We start from the raw sequence: 18,683 nt of genomic DNA on the forward strand, positions 1-18,683 counted from the left end.
TATTCCCTGCTTCATATCTCACATCATCCCTATATGTTACACAGACTACTGCTGCTGCATATTGCATAAAAGCATGAGAAAGTCACAAACAGCTGGAACCAAATTCCTTGTGTGTCAACACACTTGGCCAATAAACCTAAATCTGATTCTGATTCTGCTTCTGCTTTCATAAAGCATGAAGCAAGTTTTAAAAAACATTATTAAACTTATGATCAGTACAACCTTTTATCCTGATTATTTATTTTTCCCCTTTGACATTTAAAATGAAAAAGTCAATTTCTGTATTTATTTAATTAGCGCCCAATCCGAGGTAGTTCGGATAAGCGGTAGAAGATGAATGAATGAATGAATGATCAGTATAAATAATATCAAGTGAAATCTAACCACTATTTTAACACAAATTAGTTCTATTGGTTCTGTTGGTTCTATTGGTTAGTTCTAGTGGAACATTCAGAAAACCTCCCAATAAACAGCCAACATGTTATTGTACTTATTAAAAATAATTAAAACTATTAAAAGTAATTAATATTGGTTCAAAGAATTTACACTGAATGAGTTTGTAATTATTTCTTTCTTTCTTTCTTTCTTTCTTTCATAAAAATGTTTTATAACTGTAAAAAAGTTTAAGAACTTATTCCCTGGCCTTTTTCTACATATCATATACCGTTTTACGGAAGCATTTGTGAGAACAGTCTAAGATCTTGACTCTTCAAAACTACATTTAATTCAAAGTATTTTTGTATCCTGTTCTGTAGTTTGGCTGGTAAGCTGTTCAATGCATCTTGCAGAACTTGCCACAGACTTTGTCTCGCTCCTGCTTTGACCTCTGCAGATGTCCACAGACAGCATTTAACTGAAATGTGTTCACTTACATAATATATTACTTTACAAAAAGCATACAAAAACCTCTTATGTTGCCACCTAATAATGTGTGCTCTATTTACCCACTAATGCACTGGACTTCAAATTGACGCATATGAAAGTTTATATAGAAATATATATTCTTCTTTAAGGTAGATTCATACATACATTTAAACAATTGACCTAGTATATGATGACTTGGCTTGTCTCTGTAAAAGAAAAGTGCATGTCTGTGTGTGTGAGTGAGTGTGTGTGTGTGTATGTATGTGAGTGAGTGTGTGTGATTGTGATTTATTTTATATATACAGTATATAAATGTTTAGGCAGTAAATGTTGAATAGGAGCTGATTTAAGAGTTTATTAATCCCTTTATTTTAATCTTATAATCCCTGCTGGTGAAAGACACCATGTGAGAGTTTAATCCCTGCAGGACAAGTACAATAATACAGACGGATTAGAAAGAAGTGAAAGCTGACACTACAGTATATCTCGGTTTTCGACATTAATCTACTCTTACGAATAAAAAATAATAATAAATCAGTATTTGCTTGATTTGTTTTGTTTTGCCTACACTGACACACACACAGCTCGTGCGTCCATGACGGTGTAATTCAGCGCCACCGGCTACTTCAGTATCCTACTGGCTACGGTGTCCCGCGAAGTTCAGGAAGCGGTCTCGCGTTGTTAAAAATTAGCTTTCCCTTCCTTCAATGACGATGGGGGACATGATATCCGAGGAACTGGAAGATTTGATGCATTTCTCCGTCCACGATTTACCAACTCGTGGTTATTCGGTCATGGAGGAAATCCGACGGCAGGGGAAACTCTGTGATGTTACCCTTAAGGTACAAAATGTTTTGTTGTGTCTTGAGCTACTTGCTAATTTCCCAGCTTATGCTAAGCTACATGATCCGCTTGTCAGTATGAGGAAGCCTGGCGACAGTGAGGGAGATAAACAAACATATAAAGGGTTACAGATCAATAACTGTAGATTTGTACGTTGTTAAAAATGTCGATGACATATATGTGCTCATTTGTTTTGGGTCATGTGTTTATCCTACTAGCTTAGCATCGGCTAACATACTGCTAACACCCAGAGCTAACGTCGGTGTAAATGTATCTGTATAACGTTTAGATCAGATTCGTGCTTTTTATCTAATTGTTCCGGATGAATATCAACAAAATTGGGTCTGAAATGTAAAATCTAACGAGCTGCATTTCTCTTCTGTAGATCAGCCTGAGCTGCTGCCTAATTTTACACTATTGTAGTACTGTCACTTATAGTTATTATTAAAGTTACACGTTAGTAAGTGATAGGATTTATGTGTATGATAACATCACAAACAATGATAACCAGATCATGAGATCAGCTTCCTTGACATTTTTTAAAACAATTCCACGTTTAAAATGACACGACACTTCAGCAGCAGGACAAATAATACAATTCTGTGGTTAGGAGAAAATCTTTTCTGTTTTGTTTTGGTTAAACCAACCAAAAGATGATCAATAAAATCTCCAAAAAAAGACTTTTTTTTTGTCTTATTATGAAAAAAATAATAATAAAATGTCCAGTTTTAAAATGCTCTCATCTCATCTGTTGTTTTTATAAGAAAGCACCTGCACTGTTGAGTTCGTATTTAAAATCATAGGGTTTTTTTTTTCCTTTCAGATATTTGTTTATGGTTTGTTGGCTCATGCTTCCACGGCAGTCGTTTGTTTATCCCAACCGACAATTTGCTTATGAAAATAATTCACTTTTGGTTGTCAGCTGTTTATATCTGCTCATACGTTTGTCACGGTCAGGACGATGCGTGTGACAATGTCCTTGTGCTAATCTGGTTTATGATTAGTGTTGGATTAAAACGCTTAAATGACCCTTGTCTACTTGTTCCAGCTGTGTCTGTCCGACTGAACCCAAAGTCTATTTTATAGGCAGTGTGCTGATTAATCCTGTAAATGTGTCTCTCACCCTGACTGCTCCCATGACCTTGTCTTTCCTACACACCTGCCACCAGGGAGAGGATTATGTAAATCACCCAAAGCGGCGACTTTACTCCTGAGTATCTGTCAAAGCCTGCATATATGTGTGTGTGTGTGTGTGTGCTTTATTGTTGTGCCATGCAGCCTAGAATGCTCTAAATGCTAGAAATGGTTGAACTCTGTTAGCTTTTTGATTAAAAAAAACAAACACGATATTTTCTTTAAACACCATTCTTTGAGCTCCTCTAGGTTGTTTTATTCAATTCAATTCAAATTTATTTTGTGTAGCGCTTTTTACAATGGACGTCGTTTTAAAGCAGAACAGAAACATAAAACAAAAGGTTAATATAAAGATTAATATAATACAAAATATAATCACGATTAATATTAGATATAATTAATGTGTTTGTATTTATCCCCAATGAGGAAGTCTGAGGTGACTGTGGTGAGGAAAAACTCCCTTAGATAGTAAAGGAAGAAACCTTGAGAGGAACCAGACCCATGGGGGAACCTCATCCTCATATGGGTGACACCGGAGGGTGTGATTATAAATATACAGTCTGATAAAAGTCCTCTTAAGGATTAGTTCTACAGCATGTGTGCAAAGACGCTTTTAAAAACAGCTAAACCGAATGTTGCTACGTAGCTTTAATTTTGTCTGAAAAATGGTCTGATTTGTCATGTGTTGCTTCAATCATTTTCTGTATCGTTTCATTTATTTTTTTCTTGTGGAAAAGCAGTGTTTTTATATAATACATGTTTTGTACTTACTGAGTAATCTTAGACAAAATTGGTTTGGAAAGGAAATAATATCTGGGAAAGTAATGTACATGTATGGAAATGATCCACACCTACAGATGAAAGTCTAATGGTATGCAAGATTTTCCACTTAAACCGCTTCGAGGAGGTCTGATACATATTTTGGTCACGTTATTCAAATGTATATTAACCTGTCATTTTTTGACAAGACAGATTTGACATCCAAAACCCTTCACACTTTTACATTTGTTAACGTGGTGTTGTTTTTTTCTTTGATGCAGCTTTTGTGTCATTTCTAAACGATTCCTCAGTGAATAGTTGATCTCTTCGAGATCGACTTCTTGTTGGAAAGAGAACGAAAAATCGTTATGTTTTGTCTTCATTTGATACCGATATATTTTATTAAATCTTTTTCATGGTTTGGGACATAAATGGAATGTTTTCTATGAAATGGAACAGAATTCGGAGAAATTGAACACTCCATGATGTGTAGGAGGAGTAAAGCACATATGCCGATGTAGGCGTGTATGATGACGTTTCTGGTGTGTGTGTGTGTGTGTGTGTGTGTGTGTGTGTGTGTTGTAGGTGGGAGAGCACAAGTTTAGTGCCCACAGGATTGTTCTGGCTGCTTCCATTCCCTACTTTCATGCCATGTTCACCAACGACATGGTTGAGTGCAAACAGGATGAGATTGTCATGCAAGGCATGGATCCCAGGTAACTGGTTATAAAACCGGAGGAAACATTTTCCCCTTTGCGCATCTGTTTTGCTCTAAAATGATTTTTTTATTTGTGTCTTGAAACCTCCAAAATCATTAAAGCCAAACAGGAAACACTGTCAGGTCTTGATGTGCTTAAAGCTCAGTGAATTGAGATATATTGTGTGTGTGTGTGTGTGTGTGTGTGTGTGTGTGTGTGTGTGTGTGTGTGTGTGTCTGTCTTGAACAGCTGACAATACGGTGATTTGTGTTTTTTTTTTTTCTATATCCCTTCAAAGTGCTCTTGAAGCGCTGATCAATTTTGCCTATAATGGACACATAGCCATAGACCAGCAGAACGTCCAAGCGCTCCTGATCGGCGCCAGTTTCCTACAGCTGCAGAACGTTAAAGACGCTTGCTGCTCTTTCCTCCAGGAGAGGTAGTACTGCACAAACACAACATTTTAACGTGCAGAGCGTCTTGTGCTTATAGACAAACGGGGATTCTTCCTCACTGTAATCCCAGGTTGCATCCAAAGAACTGCCTGGGTGTGCGTCAGTTCGCAGAGACCATGATGTGCACGACGCTGTATGATGCAGCCAACAGCTTTGTTCATCAGCACTTTGTGGAAGTTTCTGTTTCGGAGGAGTTTCTGAGCCTGCGGCCAGATGAGGTGCTCGAGCTGGTGGGCTGCGACGAGCTCAACGTCAAGGCTGAGGAGCAGGTCTGATTTTAGATTTTACTTACCACTGCACTGATATAACCGCCTCATTAGACCAAGAGGGAGACAGACGAAGACAGGGAGACAGACGAAGACAGGGAGACAGACGAAGACAGGGAGACAGGCGGAGACAGACGAAGACAGGGAGACAGACGGAGACAGACGGAGACAGGCGGAGACAGGGAGACAGGCGGAGACAGACAAAGACAGGGAGACAGGCGGAGACAGACAAAGACAGGGAGACAGGCGGAGACAGACAAAGACAGGGAGACAGGCGGAGACAGACAATGACAGGGAGACAGGCGGAGACAGACAATGACAGGGAGACAGGCGGAGACAGACAAAGACAGGGAGACAGGCGGAGACAGACAAAGACAGGGAGACAGGCGGAGACAGACAAAGACAGAGAGACAGGCGGAGACAGACAAAGACAGAGAGACAGGCGGAGACAGACAAAGACAGGGAGACAGGCGGAGACAGGCGGAGACAGACGGAGACAGACGGAGACAGGGAGAGAAAATACATGGGAGAGAAAAAATGGGTCCCTGAGGGAAACTGTTTTGTCACAGCAGTTAAGTGTATAACATATATTACAATTACAGTGTTTAGACTAGAATATATTACAAATAAGGCAGAAGGTTATTTGAGTACAGTTTAAGCTAACATAACTGAATCGCTGTAAGTGCTTTTGTATTGTGCTGTTCTAGGCAAAATAATCAAAATCTCCTGACCAATGGTAAAGAGTTAGGAGCTATAGTTGCTGTTTTTTTTTTTTTTTTTAAAAATAATAGTGCGACTTCAATGTTTTTCCCCATGTTGGCTCACTAGCTTTATGTAAAATGTTTTCCAAACAAGGAAACGCCTAACGTCACATCTTTTTATTAATCTGCATGAGCTAAGGAACAAAGTGTGCTCTGTTACCATGGCTACACTTGTCTGGGTGTAGGTTTTTGAAGCAGTTCTTGCATGGGTGAGACACCAGAGAGAAGACCGCGAGACCTGTTTACCCGAGCTGCTTTCCAAGACCCGACTGCCCCTTTGCCGACCCCAGTTCCTGGCTGATCGAGTCCAACAGGACGAGCTGGTGCGCTGCTGCCACAAATGCAGGTCTGTTTCTGTGTAGTTGCTCTGTACCTAGAGACTGCTTTAAGTCTCCTGTTAAATCTGAAGAGCTCTCTGTAGTGGAAATGTTAGATATCGTGTATAGGAAAAGCTGAATGGAGATTCCTACAGCTTGTAAAATGCTGAAATACTGAAAAACAGTTTATTACTCGGCCTTTATAATAATTATAATCAAAACAAATTGTTTGAATAAATTAGGAATATATTTGTAACAGCCAGTTGTCATGGTAACTAGGAATATTTCATTTTATTTTCTAAACATTGAGCTAACTAGCTAACAACACTTTATGTAAAAATATTCAAAGTGTCGTGCTACTTTTACACTAGTTAATGGATGGTGCTGCTTTGCTTGCGTTGCTTATAAGTAAAGTTTACAAAACTGGAGCTAACGGAAAAAATTTATATTCCTTTTCCTTGGTTGACTCTTTTTGGGAAGAGCTCGGATGTTGTTTCGTAATTAATTACAAACTCTAATTTAAAGAGAGCCACATCTGGAATAATCTGCTCACCAGATGTGAAATGGTTTGCATGTAGTTTATGTTTGGCTGCTCTTCCAACAGGGATCTGGTAGATGAAGCAAAGGATTATCACCTAATGCCAGAGCGACGGCCACACCTGCCTGCGTATAAGACGCGGCAACGATGCTGCACATCCATCGCCGGGCTAATCTACGCTGTCGGAGGACTCAACAGCGCAGGTGCTTTCCAGTGACATTCTAGACTAAAATTCAGTTTCAAAAGAGATTCCTATGTGTTTGTAATAGAGACTAGAGTGGAGAACAGAGAACGCTCAGACGTTACTAGTTAAGACCTGTGAGTTCCTGTAACTCTTTGTTTTATCTCCAGGTGACTCGTTAAATGTGGTGGAAGTGTTTGATCCAATCGCTAACTGTTGGGAACGCTGTCAGCAAATGAGCACGGCCCGTAGTCGAGTGGGCGTGGCTGTGGTCAACGGACTACTGTATGCTATCGGGGGTTACGACGGCCAGTCCCGTCTAAGCACGGTGGAAGTCTACAACCCAGACACAGACACGTGGAGTAAAGTCGCCAGCATGAACAGTCAGCGCAGGTGGGGATGGCGTGCTTTGTAGGAGCTATTGCTTGGTTTCTGAAGTGCCAGGTTTTTTACACAGCTGTATTTTACAGATTCAGGCGTGTGATTTAAACATGAATATTAATATAAGGCACATATTTTTCTGCCCAAAGCCCTCTTCTCTAACAGATGCTATCAGAGACATACTCAAATCCATATTCGGTCCGTGTCTTACATAACAGAATCGACAAAAATAAAAGGGAACAAAATTTAATGAAACAATTTAATACAAAAAAAAAAAATCAAATTAATTATTAAGAGAATACAGCAAAAAATAGATACTAAAATGAACACAATGAACTATCTTCTTCTTTCGGTTGCTCCCTTTTCGGGTCGTCACAGCAGGTCGTGTTGTCCGCATATTAGCTTTGGCACGGGTTTTACACCGGATGTCCTTCCTGATGCAACCCTTCATTTTTATCCGGGCTTGGGACCGGCACCTCTTCAGTGGCCGGGTTAGCTTCCTGCCCGGGAATCGAACCCATGCCGTTGCAATCAGAGCGCGGGATCCTGCCGCTGGACCACCTGGGGGCTAAAAATAAAATTAACTATACAGACGGGAAAGTGAAGAAAGTGTACGGGGAAAAATATTTTTAAGATGTACATTGTCTGTTTAATATTCTACAAAAGCACAACTATAGGAATAGTGAAAAATATCAGCTTTATCTTCATGCCCATGCTGACTTGTTATCGCTTCTATAGTAACCGCTAATTCACAGGGACCCTTATGGTGGACTCGCAACATAATCTAAGCTTGTTAGTGTCTAGTTGATGTTCTAATGCTTTCTGTAAGTAAACAGTAAAGGAGGAGTCTCCAGTGTGGGAGCTTCAGGAAGGGTAAAACTGTTCAGGGAACGCTTTCATTACAGAATTCTGCACTTCTGCAATTTCTAACTTATGTGAAAAACTGCATTTTTGACATTTATGAAAGTCACGTTTGTAGTTTGTATAGCACAAGTGATAAGAATGAACTTGCCTTCCAAGACATTTCACAACATTTAGTTCTGACTATATAATTATATTCATTTATCTTCAGTAAGTATTTTCTCCTGGTCGTAGTGGAGATAAAGCACTTTAGTCCCGGCTGTGAATATTGATTACTGATATTTTTTTTTTTTTATAAGGTGAATATTTCAAGCTTATGTTTTCTCTCTGTCTGAAGTGCGATGGGAACCGTGGTGGTCGACGGCCACATATACGTCTGCGGTGGCTACGACGGCAAGTCCTCGCTAAATTCAGTAGAGTGCTATTCTCCAGAATCGGACAGGTTGGCCTGACCTTCTGTTACTGTTATATAGTCATGATACATGATCGCAACATCGGAATGAAATTTGTCATTTTGTGTGTGTGTGTGTGTTTTCTCCAGATGGACAGTAGTAACAGAGATGAGTGCGAGTCGCAGTGCTGCTGGCGTGACAATATTTGAAGGCAGGATTCATGTTTCCGGTGGTCACGACGGTCTGCAGATTTTCAACACGGTTAGTGCGGCGACTCTAAACGATTCTGAACATGTGAATCTGTTTGCATAATTTTACTCTTCTGTGTACATGGGGTCAAAATTTCAAAAGTCTACAATCTGCTGACATTTTTATCCCTGAATTATCGCGGAAAACCAGACTCGTGAAATGGAGAAGTGTTGTGAAACTTCAAATTTTCCTTTGCATTATTTGCTACATGATTAAAACGTTTTGTGCACTTTTAGTGTTACAAGTGTTTATTTATTTATTTATTTATTTTTATTTATTTTAAATAACGTTTTCTAATTTTAGGTTTGTAATGTAATTCTATTGATTTCTAGTAACCATTGGCGATTATATTGGGACAAATTAACCCAATATATATTTAACAAAGTAACCATTGGGACATATAGCGATGGGACAAAGTTAAGCAAAGTTTAACTTTACACAGAAATGTAATGACTGGGTGCAGCAACTTCCAATATGGTTGAAGACATTAGTGTGCACACTGCTTTTCCTTTATCTCCTATGATATGATGCTTGTTTATACACTAGTGAGTCTTATAAACACCAAATCGCTGTCCAGAATATTTTATTTTAGTAGCAAAAAAATGATTTTGAATGCTAGTTTAACCACCCACTGATAAATCTTTTTACTATGACAATCATTAGTAGGAGCACCAACTGGTGACGTCATAGTACAGTGACTTAAAGCGATAAACTCACTGAATGTGTGAATGTAGCTTGAGTTATACAAAGCGTAACATTCATTCCTCCCGTCCACTAGGTGGAGTATTACAACCAGCACACAGCGCAGTGGCATCCCTTGTCCCCCATGCTGAACAAGAGGTGCAGGCATGGCGCAGCAGCTTTGGGAAGTCACCTATATGTTGCGGGAGGCTATGACGGCTCCGGTTTCCTGAGCAGTGCTGAAGTGTACAGCTCTGTAGCCAAGCAGTGGTGCCATCTAGTGGCCATGAACACACGACGCAGTCGAGTCTCACTGGTAGCCAACTGTGGCCATCTGTACGCTGTCGGGGGCTACGATGGCCAGTCTAACCTCAGCTCGGTGGAGATGTATGACCCAGAGACCAACCGCTGGATGTTTATGGCACCCATGGTGTGCCATGAAGGCGGCGTCGGGGTGGGCTGTATACCCCTGCAACCAGCTTAGCCAAAAACTCGTTTTTCTAAGCTGATAACTTTCATAATGCACTCCTCTCCCAACTCACATTTGCATTGGAAGGGCTGTGCTGTTGTACTTGCCATTCCAAAAAAGAACAAAAAAAACCCCTACACACACAGTGTACCCACTGTGCAGCATTTTGATAGCGACGTGGTGTAATGTCTTTATTCTGATCGCAAATTTTTAAAGTCATACGTACTTTCATTTGGGGAGCTCCTTGGCAGGTGTTGTTATTAAATTGTGCAATTGTGCGGTTACGTTCTGCTGAGACATTGGCGAGTTTGAACAGAGTGTGTGGGAGTTTGTTTAGGAAAAAAGGGAAAGAACAAAGAAAGAGAGAAAAAGAAAATATAATGACCGTGTTTGGCAGTTTGTGTATTAGGGTTCTTCAGTTTAGGATACAGACCACTCTGTGTGTGTGTGTGTGTGTGTGTGTGTATGTGTGTGTGTCAGAGAGAGACAGAGACATTGAGGGATGAAATCGCTTTATGAACTGAAAGCGTACTTGATATCTGCAGGATGGTACAAGCTAACCACTGACAAGAAAATATATGTTCTTTGGGAGAGTATACTTGCGTTATTTATAGGGATATCAGAAGCTTATTTAGATTACTTAGTGTGTGTGTGTGCTTGATTTTTTTTTTTTTTTGGGTTATCTTTTGCTCAGAGCGTTGCAATAAACGCAGCATCGGCAGACCAAAAGAACTTCGATGTAACTGTGCAAAACATCCACCAGATGTGCCATATTTCATACAGCCATCACACCAGACTCCTCCAGGATCATAATTTACCACTTCTCTGAGCTCTCACTGAAGAGGCTGCGTTGTTTGAGACACTGTGGTGCCTCCTGGTGGAGGGAAAATCTTTGGGACTGACGAGAATGACGATAACAGAGACCTGTCTTACCTCCTGAATAGCTCTACATTCCGATGGAAATCAATGCATTTTATACCAAAAAGACGTGAAATGTGGTGGTGATGTGGAATTAACCAACGACCAGCATCGTCAGCATTATGTCCTTTATCTGTACGGTGGCATTAATTCCTAGTGGGGAAAATTAAAATCCCCAGGTTTGGGTGTGCAAATATGGGCTTTGTATTTTTATTTTTTTTTTTAATTCCCAGCCAGCTGCTTTGTGTAATTACAGGTAACAACTAATTTGGGATAACTGACTGTGAATTTAGAGTATTTGATATCTGTCTGTTCCTTTCCTCCTTTTCTGCCCATTCCTCTGCTGATCTTGATTGATGTTTCATATGAAATATAGCTTAGATTATGTATTGTATCGTTCAGTCATGGTGCAGTATTTTATACTACTTTATTTTATTATAATTTTTTTTTATTTCTGGACCACAATTTTTTTAGGTTATTTTTTTTAATGACTTCAGTAATCTATCTTAATATTGAGAATGAAGTTTATAGATCTTATAGTGTAATATTATTTATATATATATATATATATATATATATATATATATATATATATATATATATATATATATATAGGTTCGTAAGGCCTAGTGAATGAATCTCTGGTCTTGACATCTCTCTGAGCATATTTAGCTACCTCTGATTCAGATGGGAGAGCTTGAGCTTGCGTAGTTGGGAGACGGAGGCAGTCGCTCTGCTAACACCGTTTCAGTTTCGACTGAAGGATCTCCAAATCAGTGACTGAAATCTTGAATTTGTGAGTCTTTTTCACGTCATGGACATCGTTTTGTAAATTTCCGAAATAAATCAAGTTTTTTTTTTTTTTTTTCATTGAACAAACATTTGGTAAGACGTGATTTTTTTTGCGATGAATTTATGCTCACAAACAGCTTGAAGTGTGCTTGAATAACAGGATAACAGTACAACAGTTAAAGCTACACAATGAAATGAAATTGTTCCCTCGCTGTTATTTTAAAAAACACTGTTTCATAATGTTAATTTAACAAGCTGTGTTCCAAACCACATAATGCACATTAACGTGTATGCTTAAATAGTAATAACGCAGTGGTGTAATGACAAAAGGTAAAGTAGCTACTGTGTGGTTTAGGAATTGTGACATTGTGGTCAGAAAACAATGTTTCCTCCATGTTAAAGATTTATGAGCATTAAAAAAAGGTTTCTGCATCTAACTGACTACCTGGTTAAAGACCTAAATAGCTAGCTGCTTCTGACTTTATCTGATCTGTGTTCTTTATGTATTTTTTTAGTAATACTTTTTATAGTATTTAGCAGAGACTTATGTATTTTGTCCACCGTGGAGGAAAGCTGATTTTGAGGAAAATTGGGTTGTAGCTGCCTCTCTACATTACTACGATAAAACAGAGGTGTTATTTGTGTAGTAACAGCGTTTAGCTCAGGAGTTACTGACTCGGGAAACTCCAATCTGTGAATATGCGGCCAACTTTACTTAAGTAATTTTAACTTGCCGGCTGCAGCAAACCAAAACTGCGTCTGCTTCTGTGTCGGATTTCGCAAGTCGGCAGTTATAACGCATATTTTGAGCAGCAAAAAAAATTAAACAGGTTTATTTGAATGTTACAAGAGCATCATAAGCTTAGAATTTCATTTTTTAAAAAACTAACTAACTAAAATAAAATAAATTTAAATTAAATATTTATTTTCCAAATCTACAGGGAGCCGCAGCAGAGGCATGAAAGAGCCACTTGCGGCTCCGGCTCCGACCCCTGCCTTAAGTTTCCATTGTGTGTACCAAGTTGTACTTTTGTGACCTGTCAGTGTCCTCAGGTCTTTTTTTGTGTGCTTAGGGTGTCCCCACGGGTCTGTTTTTGTCACCTTAGAATGTCCCGGTCACAATGTTTTTGTGACTTTGGGGCTCCACAAGTTTTTTTATACTCTAGAGTGTCCCTAGATCTACTTTTGTGACCTTCCAGTGTCCCCAGGTCTTTTTTGTTTTCTTTTGTATCTTGTTTGATTATTAGTTTGTGACTTATTAGGGTTTAGCTAGGTATATTTTGTGTCCTTAAGAGTGTCCCCAGATATGTTTTTATGATCCTAGAGTGTCTCTAGAGTGCCACTATTTGTTATTTTAACCTCAGAATGTTCGTAGAGTATCCCAAGGTATATTATTCTGACCTTAGAGTGTCCCTAGTGTGTCCCCAGGAATGTTCTTCTTATCTTAGTGTCCCTAGTGTGTCCCCAGGAATGTTATTCTTACCTTAGAGTGTCCCTAGTGTGTCCCCAGGAATGTTATTCTTATCTTAGTGTCCCTAGTGTGTCCCCAGGAATGTTATTCTTATCTTAGAGTGTCCCTAGTGTGTCCCCAGGAATGTTATTCTTATCTTAGAGTGTCCGTAGGTATATTATTCTGACCTTAGAGTGTCCCTAGTGTGTCCCCAGGAATGTTATTCTTATCTTAGAGTGTCCGTAGGTATGTTATTCTGACCTTAGAGTATCCCTAAAGTGTGAATATAAATATACAGTCCGACAAATGTTGTATTGATGAGGAGATTGTTGTCCTCAAAGACCACATGGAATTGGCATCTCTTCTTTAGTACAGCAGAGTCTAACTGGAGCTGGTAAATCTCTAGATGCCTCAGGATCTTAACAGAGTCAGCCTCATCTCAGTGGAGGTCCAAAATCTTCATGGCATGGAAGACATCTGAGCTGGTACAATATCTGGATGCCTCAGGATGGGTAGAAAGAGAGAAGCAGTGGAGATGGATTAACGTAGCTGCTGTTCATAATGTTAGCAAGAACTAGATGATAATGTGCATTTGGTCAGATGTATTAGAGCACAAAATTATGGGAAATATGTGTATGCCTGACTAAAGAGAGAAGTTTTTTAATCTACATTTAAACTGGGAAAGTGTGTCTGAGCCCCGAACACCATCAGGAAGACTATTCCAAAGTTTGGGAGCTAAATATGAAAATGCTTTACCACCTTTAGTAGACTTAGATATTCTGGGAACTACCAGAAATCCTGAGTTTTGTGATCTCAGATAGCATTAAACTATTGTAATGTGTTAGAAGACTAGTTAGATACATGAGCTAAACCATTAAGAGCCTTGGATGTAAGTAGCAGCAGTTTGTGATCAATACTAAACATTACAGGTAGCCAGTGTAAAGATGATAGAATTAGGGTTATATGATCATATTTTCTTGTCCTTTTAAAAACTCTGGCAGCTGCATTTTGGACTAACTGTAACCTATTTATTAAAAATGCAGGAGGTGGAAGGTGGAAGAAGGATGTTTTTGTAATATGGACGATATGATTTTCAAAACTCCCCGTGCCTCGGGGGTTTCCTCCGGGTACTCCGGTTTCCTCCCCCGGTCCAAAGACATGCATGGTAGGTTGATTGGCATCTCTGGAAAATTGTCCCTAGTGTGTGATTGTGTGAGTGAATGAGAGTGTGTGTGTGTGCCCTGCGATGGGTTGGCACTCCGTTCAGGGTGTATCCTGCCTTGATGCCCGATGACGCCTGAGATAGGCACAGGCTCCCCGTGACCCGAGGTAGTTCGGATAAGCGGTAGAAGATGAATGAATGAATGAATGATTTTCAAAATACAAGTTGCTGTCTAACATAACACCCAGGTCTTTCACTGTTGAGATAATAGTTACAGTACATCCCTCTAAATGGAAATTGAAGTGTGAGAGCTTCTGTGTACTGGTTTTTGGAGCGATAATTAGTATTTCTGTCTTATCAGAGTTTAACAACAGAAAATTACAGGTCATCCAATCATTTATCTCTTCAACGCACTCAGATAATTTGGACAATTTAGCTATTTCATCTGGTTTTGGTGAGATGTATAACTGGGTATCATCAGCATAACAGTGGAACCTAATCCCATGCCTTCTAATGATGTTCCCTAAGGGAAGCATTTATATCAGGAAAAGCAGAGGTCCTAGAACTGATGCTTAAAGGACCCCATAATTAACTGGCAATAAACTAGAGGATTCACCATTTAATTCTACAAAATGGCATCGATCAGACAGGTAGGATCTAAATCAACTTAAAGATTGTCCCTGGATACCTGTGTTATATTGTAAGTGATTTAGGAGAATGTTGTGTTCTATAGTGTCAAATGCAGCACTAATAATGGAATAGTGTGTTCAGATCTCTGCTTTTTGTTAATCTAGCCACTGTGCTAAATAAGAATCTGGGATCGTTTTGGTTATTTTCTATGAGTTTGCTCAGGTGCTCAACTCTAGCAGCTTTTATTGCCTGTCTATAGCTGGACATACTGTCCTTATACGCAATTCTAAAAACCTCATTTAGTTTTTCTCCATTTTCGCTTGAGGTTACGGGTTGCTCTCTTGAGGGTGTGAATATGACTATTATACCAAGGTGTAGATGTTTTGTCTCTAACCTTTAATCGGATGGGGCCAAAAATGTCTAATGTGCTAGTGAAGATAGTGCTTGTGCTGTTAGTCATTACATCTAGATCGTTTGTGTCTAATGGTATATTGTGAATCTGTCTTTGGTGGTCGGAATAATAGTTCTACCAAGTCGATAACATGGTGAGACAAGTTTAGTCTGTCCTATAGGTAGTGTGTAGAGTATAAGGTAATGGTCTGTGATGTCATCACTTTGAGGTATGATATACTCAAATTTCTGAACCTACTAAACTCATTTGGGCTTAAACAAAACATCACTAGGCCAACACATTAATCATAAGCTAGATTTAATAATATCACAATAATAATTACATATCTATTTAATTTATCTATGTAATTATTATTGTGATATTAAATCTAGCTTATGATTAAGACGATGTGTTGGTCTAGTGATGTTTTGTTTAAGGCCAAATGAGTTTAGTAGGTCCATAAATTTGAGTCCTAAATCATCGTTTGTATTGTCAATGTGAATGTTAAAATCTCCTACAATTAACGTTTTAAAATTAACCAAAAGGGCTGAAAGAAAACCTGCAAATTCTCTACGAAAATCAGTGTAGGGCCCTGGGGGTCTATACACGGTTGCTAGAGCAAGAGACATCATGGATTTTTTTTTGTGTGCATATGTGAGAGTGCAACATTAAGAACCCAGTTCCTCTTATTGTTATTTACAGACCTCCTGGACCATATTCTGAATTCCTCTGTGAATTTGCAGATTTCATTTTAAACCTAGATGTTTCTTTAGAAAAAGCAGTAATTGTTGGAGACTTTCATATTCATTTTGATAAGTTAGAAGATCCTCTGAGAACACCAGTTGTTTCCATCTTAGATTCAGTAGGGGTGAATCAGAATGTACTGAATCTCGTGCTAACCCTCAGATTAAATATAAAACATATAGTCACAGTGCCTCAATCAGAAGCTATCTCTGACCATTATCTCATTTCATTTAAATTGTGCTTCGGACATGATATTTGCAATTTGCCACGTCACGTTATTAAATGTACATTTACACCCACTACTGCAGAGATTTGCCAACAGTCTTCCAGAATTATCATCCATGATTGGATCACTATCTGACCCCACAGAACCTGATCAGGTGATTGATTATTATTCATTCATTCATCTTCTACCGCTTATCCGAACTACCTTGGGTCACGGGGAGCCTGTGCCTCTCAGGCGTCATCGGGCATCAAGGCAGGATACACCCTGGACGGAGTGCCAACTCATCGCAGGGCACACACACACACACACTCATTCACTCACGCAATCACACACTATGGACAATTTTCCAGAAATGCCAATCAACCTACCATGCATGTCTTTGGACCGGGGGAGGAAACCGGAGTACCCGGAGGAAACCCCCGAGGCACGGGGAGAACATGCAAACTCCACACACATAAGGCGGAGGCGGGAATCGAACATCCAACCCTGGAGGTGTGAGGCGGACGTGCTAACCACTAAGCCACCGTGCCCCCCTGATTGATTATTAGAGTCAGTGTTTTCACTTAAAAGGAAAGCAATTAGAGTGAAAAAACTTGCACCTTGGTACAACAACACATAAACTTTAAAACAATCTGCTAGGAAATTAGAATGTAAATGGGGTCAAACTAAATTATCAGTATTTTGATTAGCATGGAAAGAAAAAATCTCTTAGTGCTGCTAGATCAGTGTATTTCTCCAGCCTTATTAAAGATAACAAAAATAATCATAAATTTTTATTTAATACTGTAGCAAAATTAACCAGGAATATAAACACTGTCAAAATGCGCATACCATCTATTTGTAGCAGTAATGACTTCATGAATTATTTCAATGGAAAAGTTGATAACATCATGCATAAAATTCAGACCATTAATTTAATAGCAAACAAATTGATAGATAATGCCATAGATATCCCTTTCAGAAGACTGACTTATTTTCACTGATTTCTTCTTCAAAATGATCAACCTGCATACTTGATCCCTTACCCACATGCTTCTTTAAACAGATATTACCAGTAGCTATCCAACCAACCCATTTTAACAATAATAAATTCTTCTCTGTCACTGGCTATGTGCTGAAATATTTTAAGCTAGCAGTTATCAAACCTTTGATTAAAAAACCTGACCTCGACCCAACCCAGCTGTCCAACTATAGGCCAATATCAAACCTCCCCTGTATCTCCAAGATCCTAGAAAAGATTGTAGCTCAGCAGTTATGCTCATATCTACATAGGAATAATATTCATGAAATGTATCAGTCAGGATTTAGGCCTCATCAAAGCACAGCGCTGGTTAAAGTTGTAAATGACCTGTTACCGGCCTCTGATCAGGGTTGTGTCTCTTTGCGAATATTACTTGATCTTAGTGCAGCTTTTGATACCATTGACCATGCTATTCTACTTGAAAAACTAGAACATGTTAATGTTAAAGGGACAGCCCTCTTCTGGATCAAGTCTAATTTGACAGATCGATATCAGTTCCTAGATCTAAATGGTGACCACTCTAAACAAACTAAGGTAATGTTTGGTGTACCGAAAGGTTCTGTTTTAGGCCCATTGCTTTTCTCCCTATATACAGTATGCTACCCTTTGGTGCAATTGTTCGTAAACACGGTATTGGCTTAAACTATTATGTTGATGACATGCAGCTATATGTTTCAGCTCAGTCAGATGTGAGTCACCAGCTTAATACGATTGAAGATTGTGTGAAGGACATTAGACAGTGGATGCTTACTAACTTCCTCCTTGTCAACTCTGACAAGACAGAAGTGCTTTTTTCTAGGTCCACAGGCAGCTTTGTGATTACAGAGTAACTCTGGATGGTCTTTCTTTTACATCATGTGCAGCAGTAAAAGACCTTGGTGTGATTATTGATACCGGTCTCTCATTTAAAGCTCATATAAATAATATCACAAGGGTAGCCCCCTTTCATCTCAGAAATATTGCTAAGATAAGAAATATGATCTCATTACATGAAACACTAGTTCATGCATTTTTTTTACCTCTAGGTTGTATTATTGTAATGCCTCACTGTCTGGATGTTCCAGTAGGAGCATAAACAAGCTCCAGTTAGTCCAGAACGCAGCAGCTAGACTCCTAAATAGAGCCAGAAGATATGAACATATCACCTGAAGATATATCTTATCCTCAGTGCATTTGCTCCCAGTCAAGTTTTGCATTGATTATAAAATACTATTATTAACCTATAAAGCACCACCTACTGTAAACCTAAACGCCACAGTACCTGAGAGATCTTTTTTTTTTATTTTTTTTATCATCTATCATGCCTACTTCGAACAAAAGGTGCAGGCTACTTGGTAGTACCTCAAGTACAAAACGCTACAGCAGGGGGCAGAGCTTTTTCCCACAGAGCACCACAGTTATGGAACAGACTTCCAATTAGTGTTCGGGACTCAGACACAGTCTCAGTGTTTAAGTCCAGGCTACAAACACATTTGTTTAGTCTATCTTTTTATGAATAGC

The 18,683-nt window shown here is 39.1% G+C and overlaps 1 protein-coding gene across 1 annotated transcript; it reads left to right on the plus strand.

Annotated features, from left to right (window-relative positions):
* Positions 1-1,502: 1,502 nt before the first annotated feature.
* On the plus strand, positions 1,503-11,161 carry klhl18 (kelch-like family member 18). The gene is made up of 10 exons (XM_060874029.1): positions 1,503-1,706; positions 4,186-4,316; positions 4,597-4,737; positions 4,824-5,022; positions 5,966-6,126; positions 6,702-6,838; positions 6,987-7,209; positions 8,396-8,500; positions 8,600-8,711; positions 9,478-11,161. Exons 1-10 carry the CDS (start codon positions 1,572-1,574, stop codon positions 9,862-9,864), a joined length of 1,731 nt encoding a protein of 576 aa, XP_060730012.1. The 5' UTR covers positions 1,503-1,571; the 3' UTR covers positions 9,865-11,161.
* Positions 11,162-18,683: the final 7,522 nt, after the last annotated feature.

This window comes from Tachysurus vachellii, chromosome 7 (genome assembly GCF_030014155.1).
Source record: "Tachysurus vachellii isolate PV-2020 chromosome 7, HZAU_Pvac_v1, whole genome shotgun sequence".
NCBI lineage: Eukaryota > Metazoa > Chordata > Actinopteri > Siluriformes > Bagridae > Tachysurus > Tachysurus vachellii.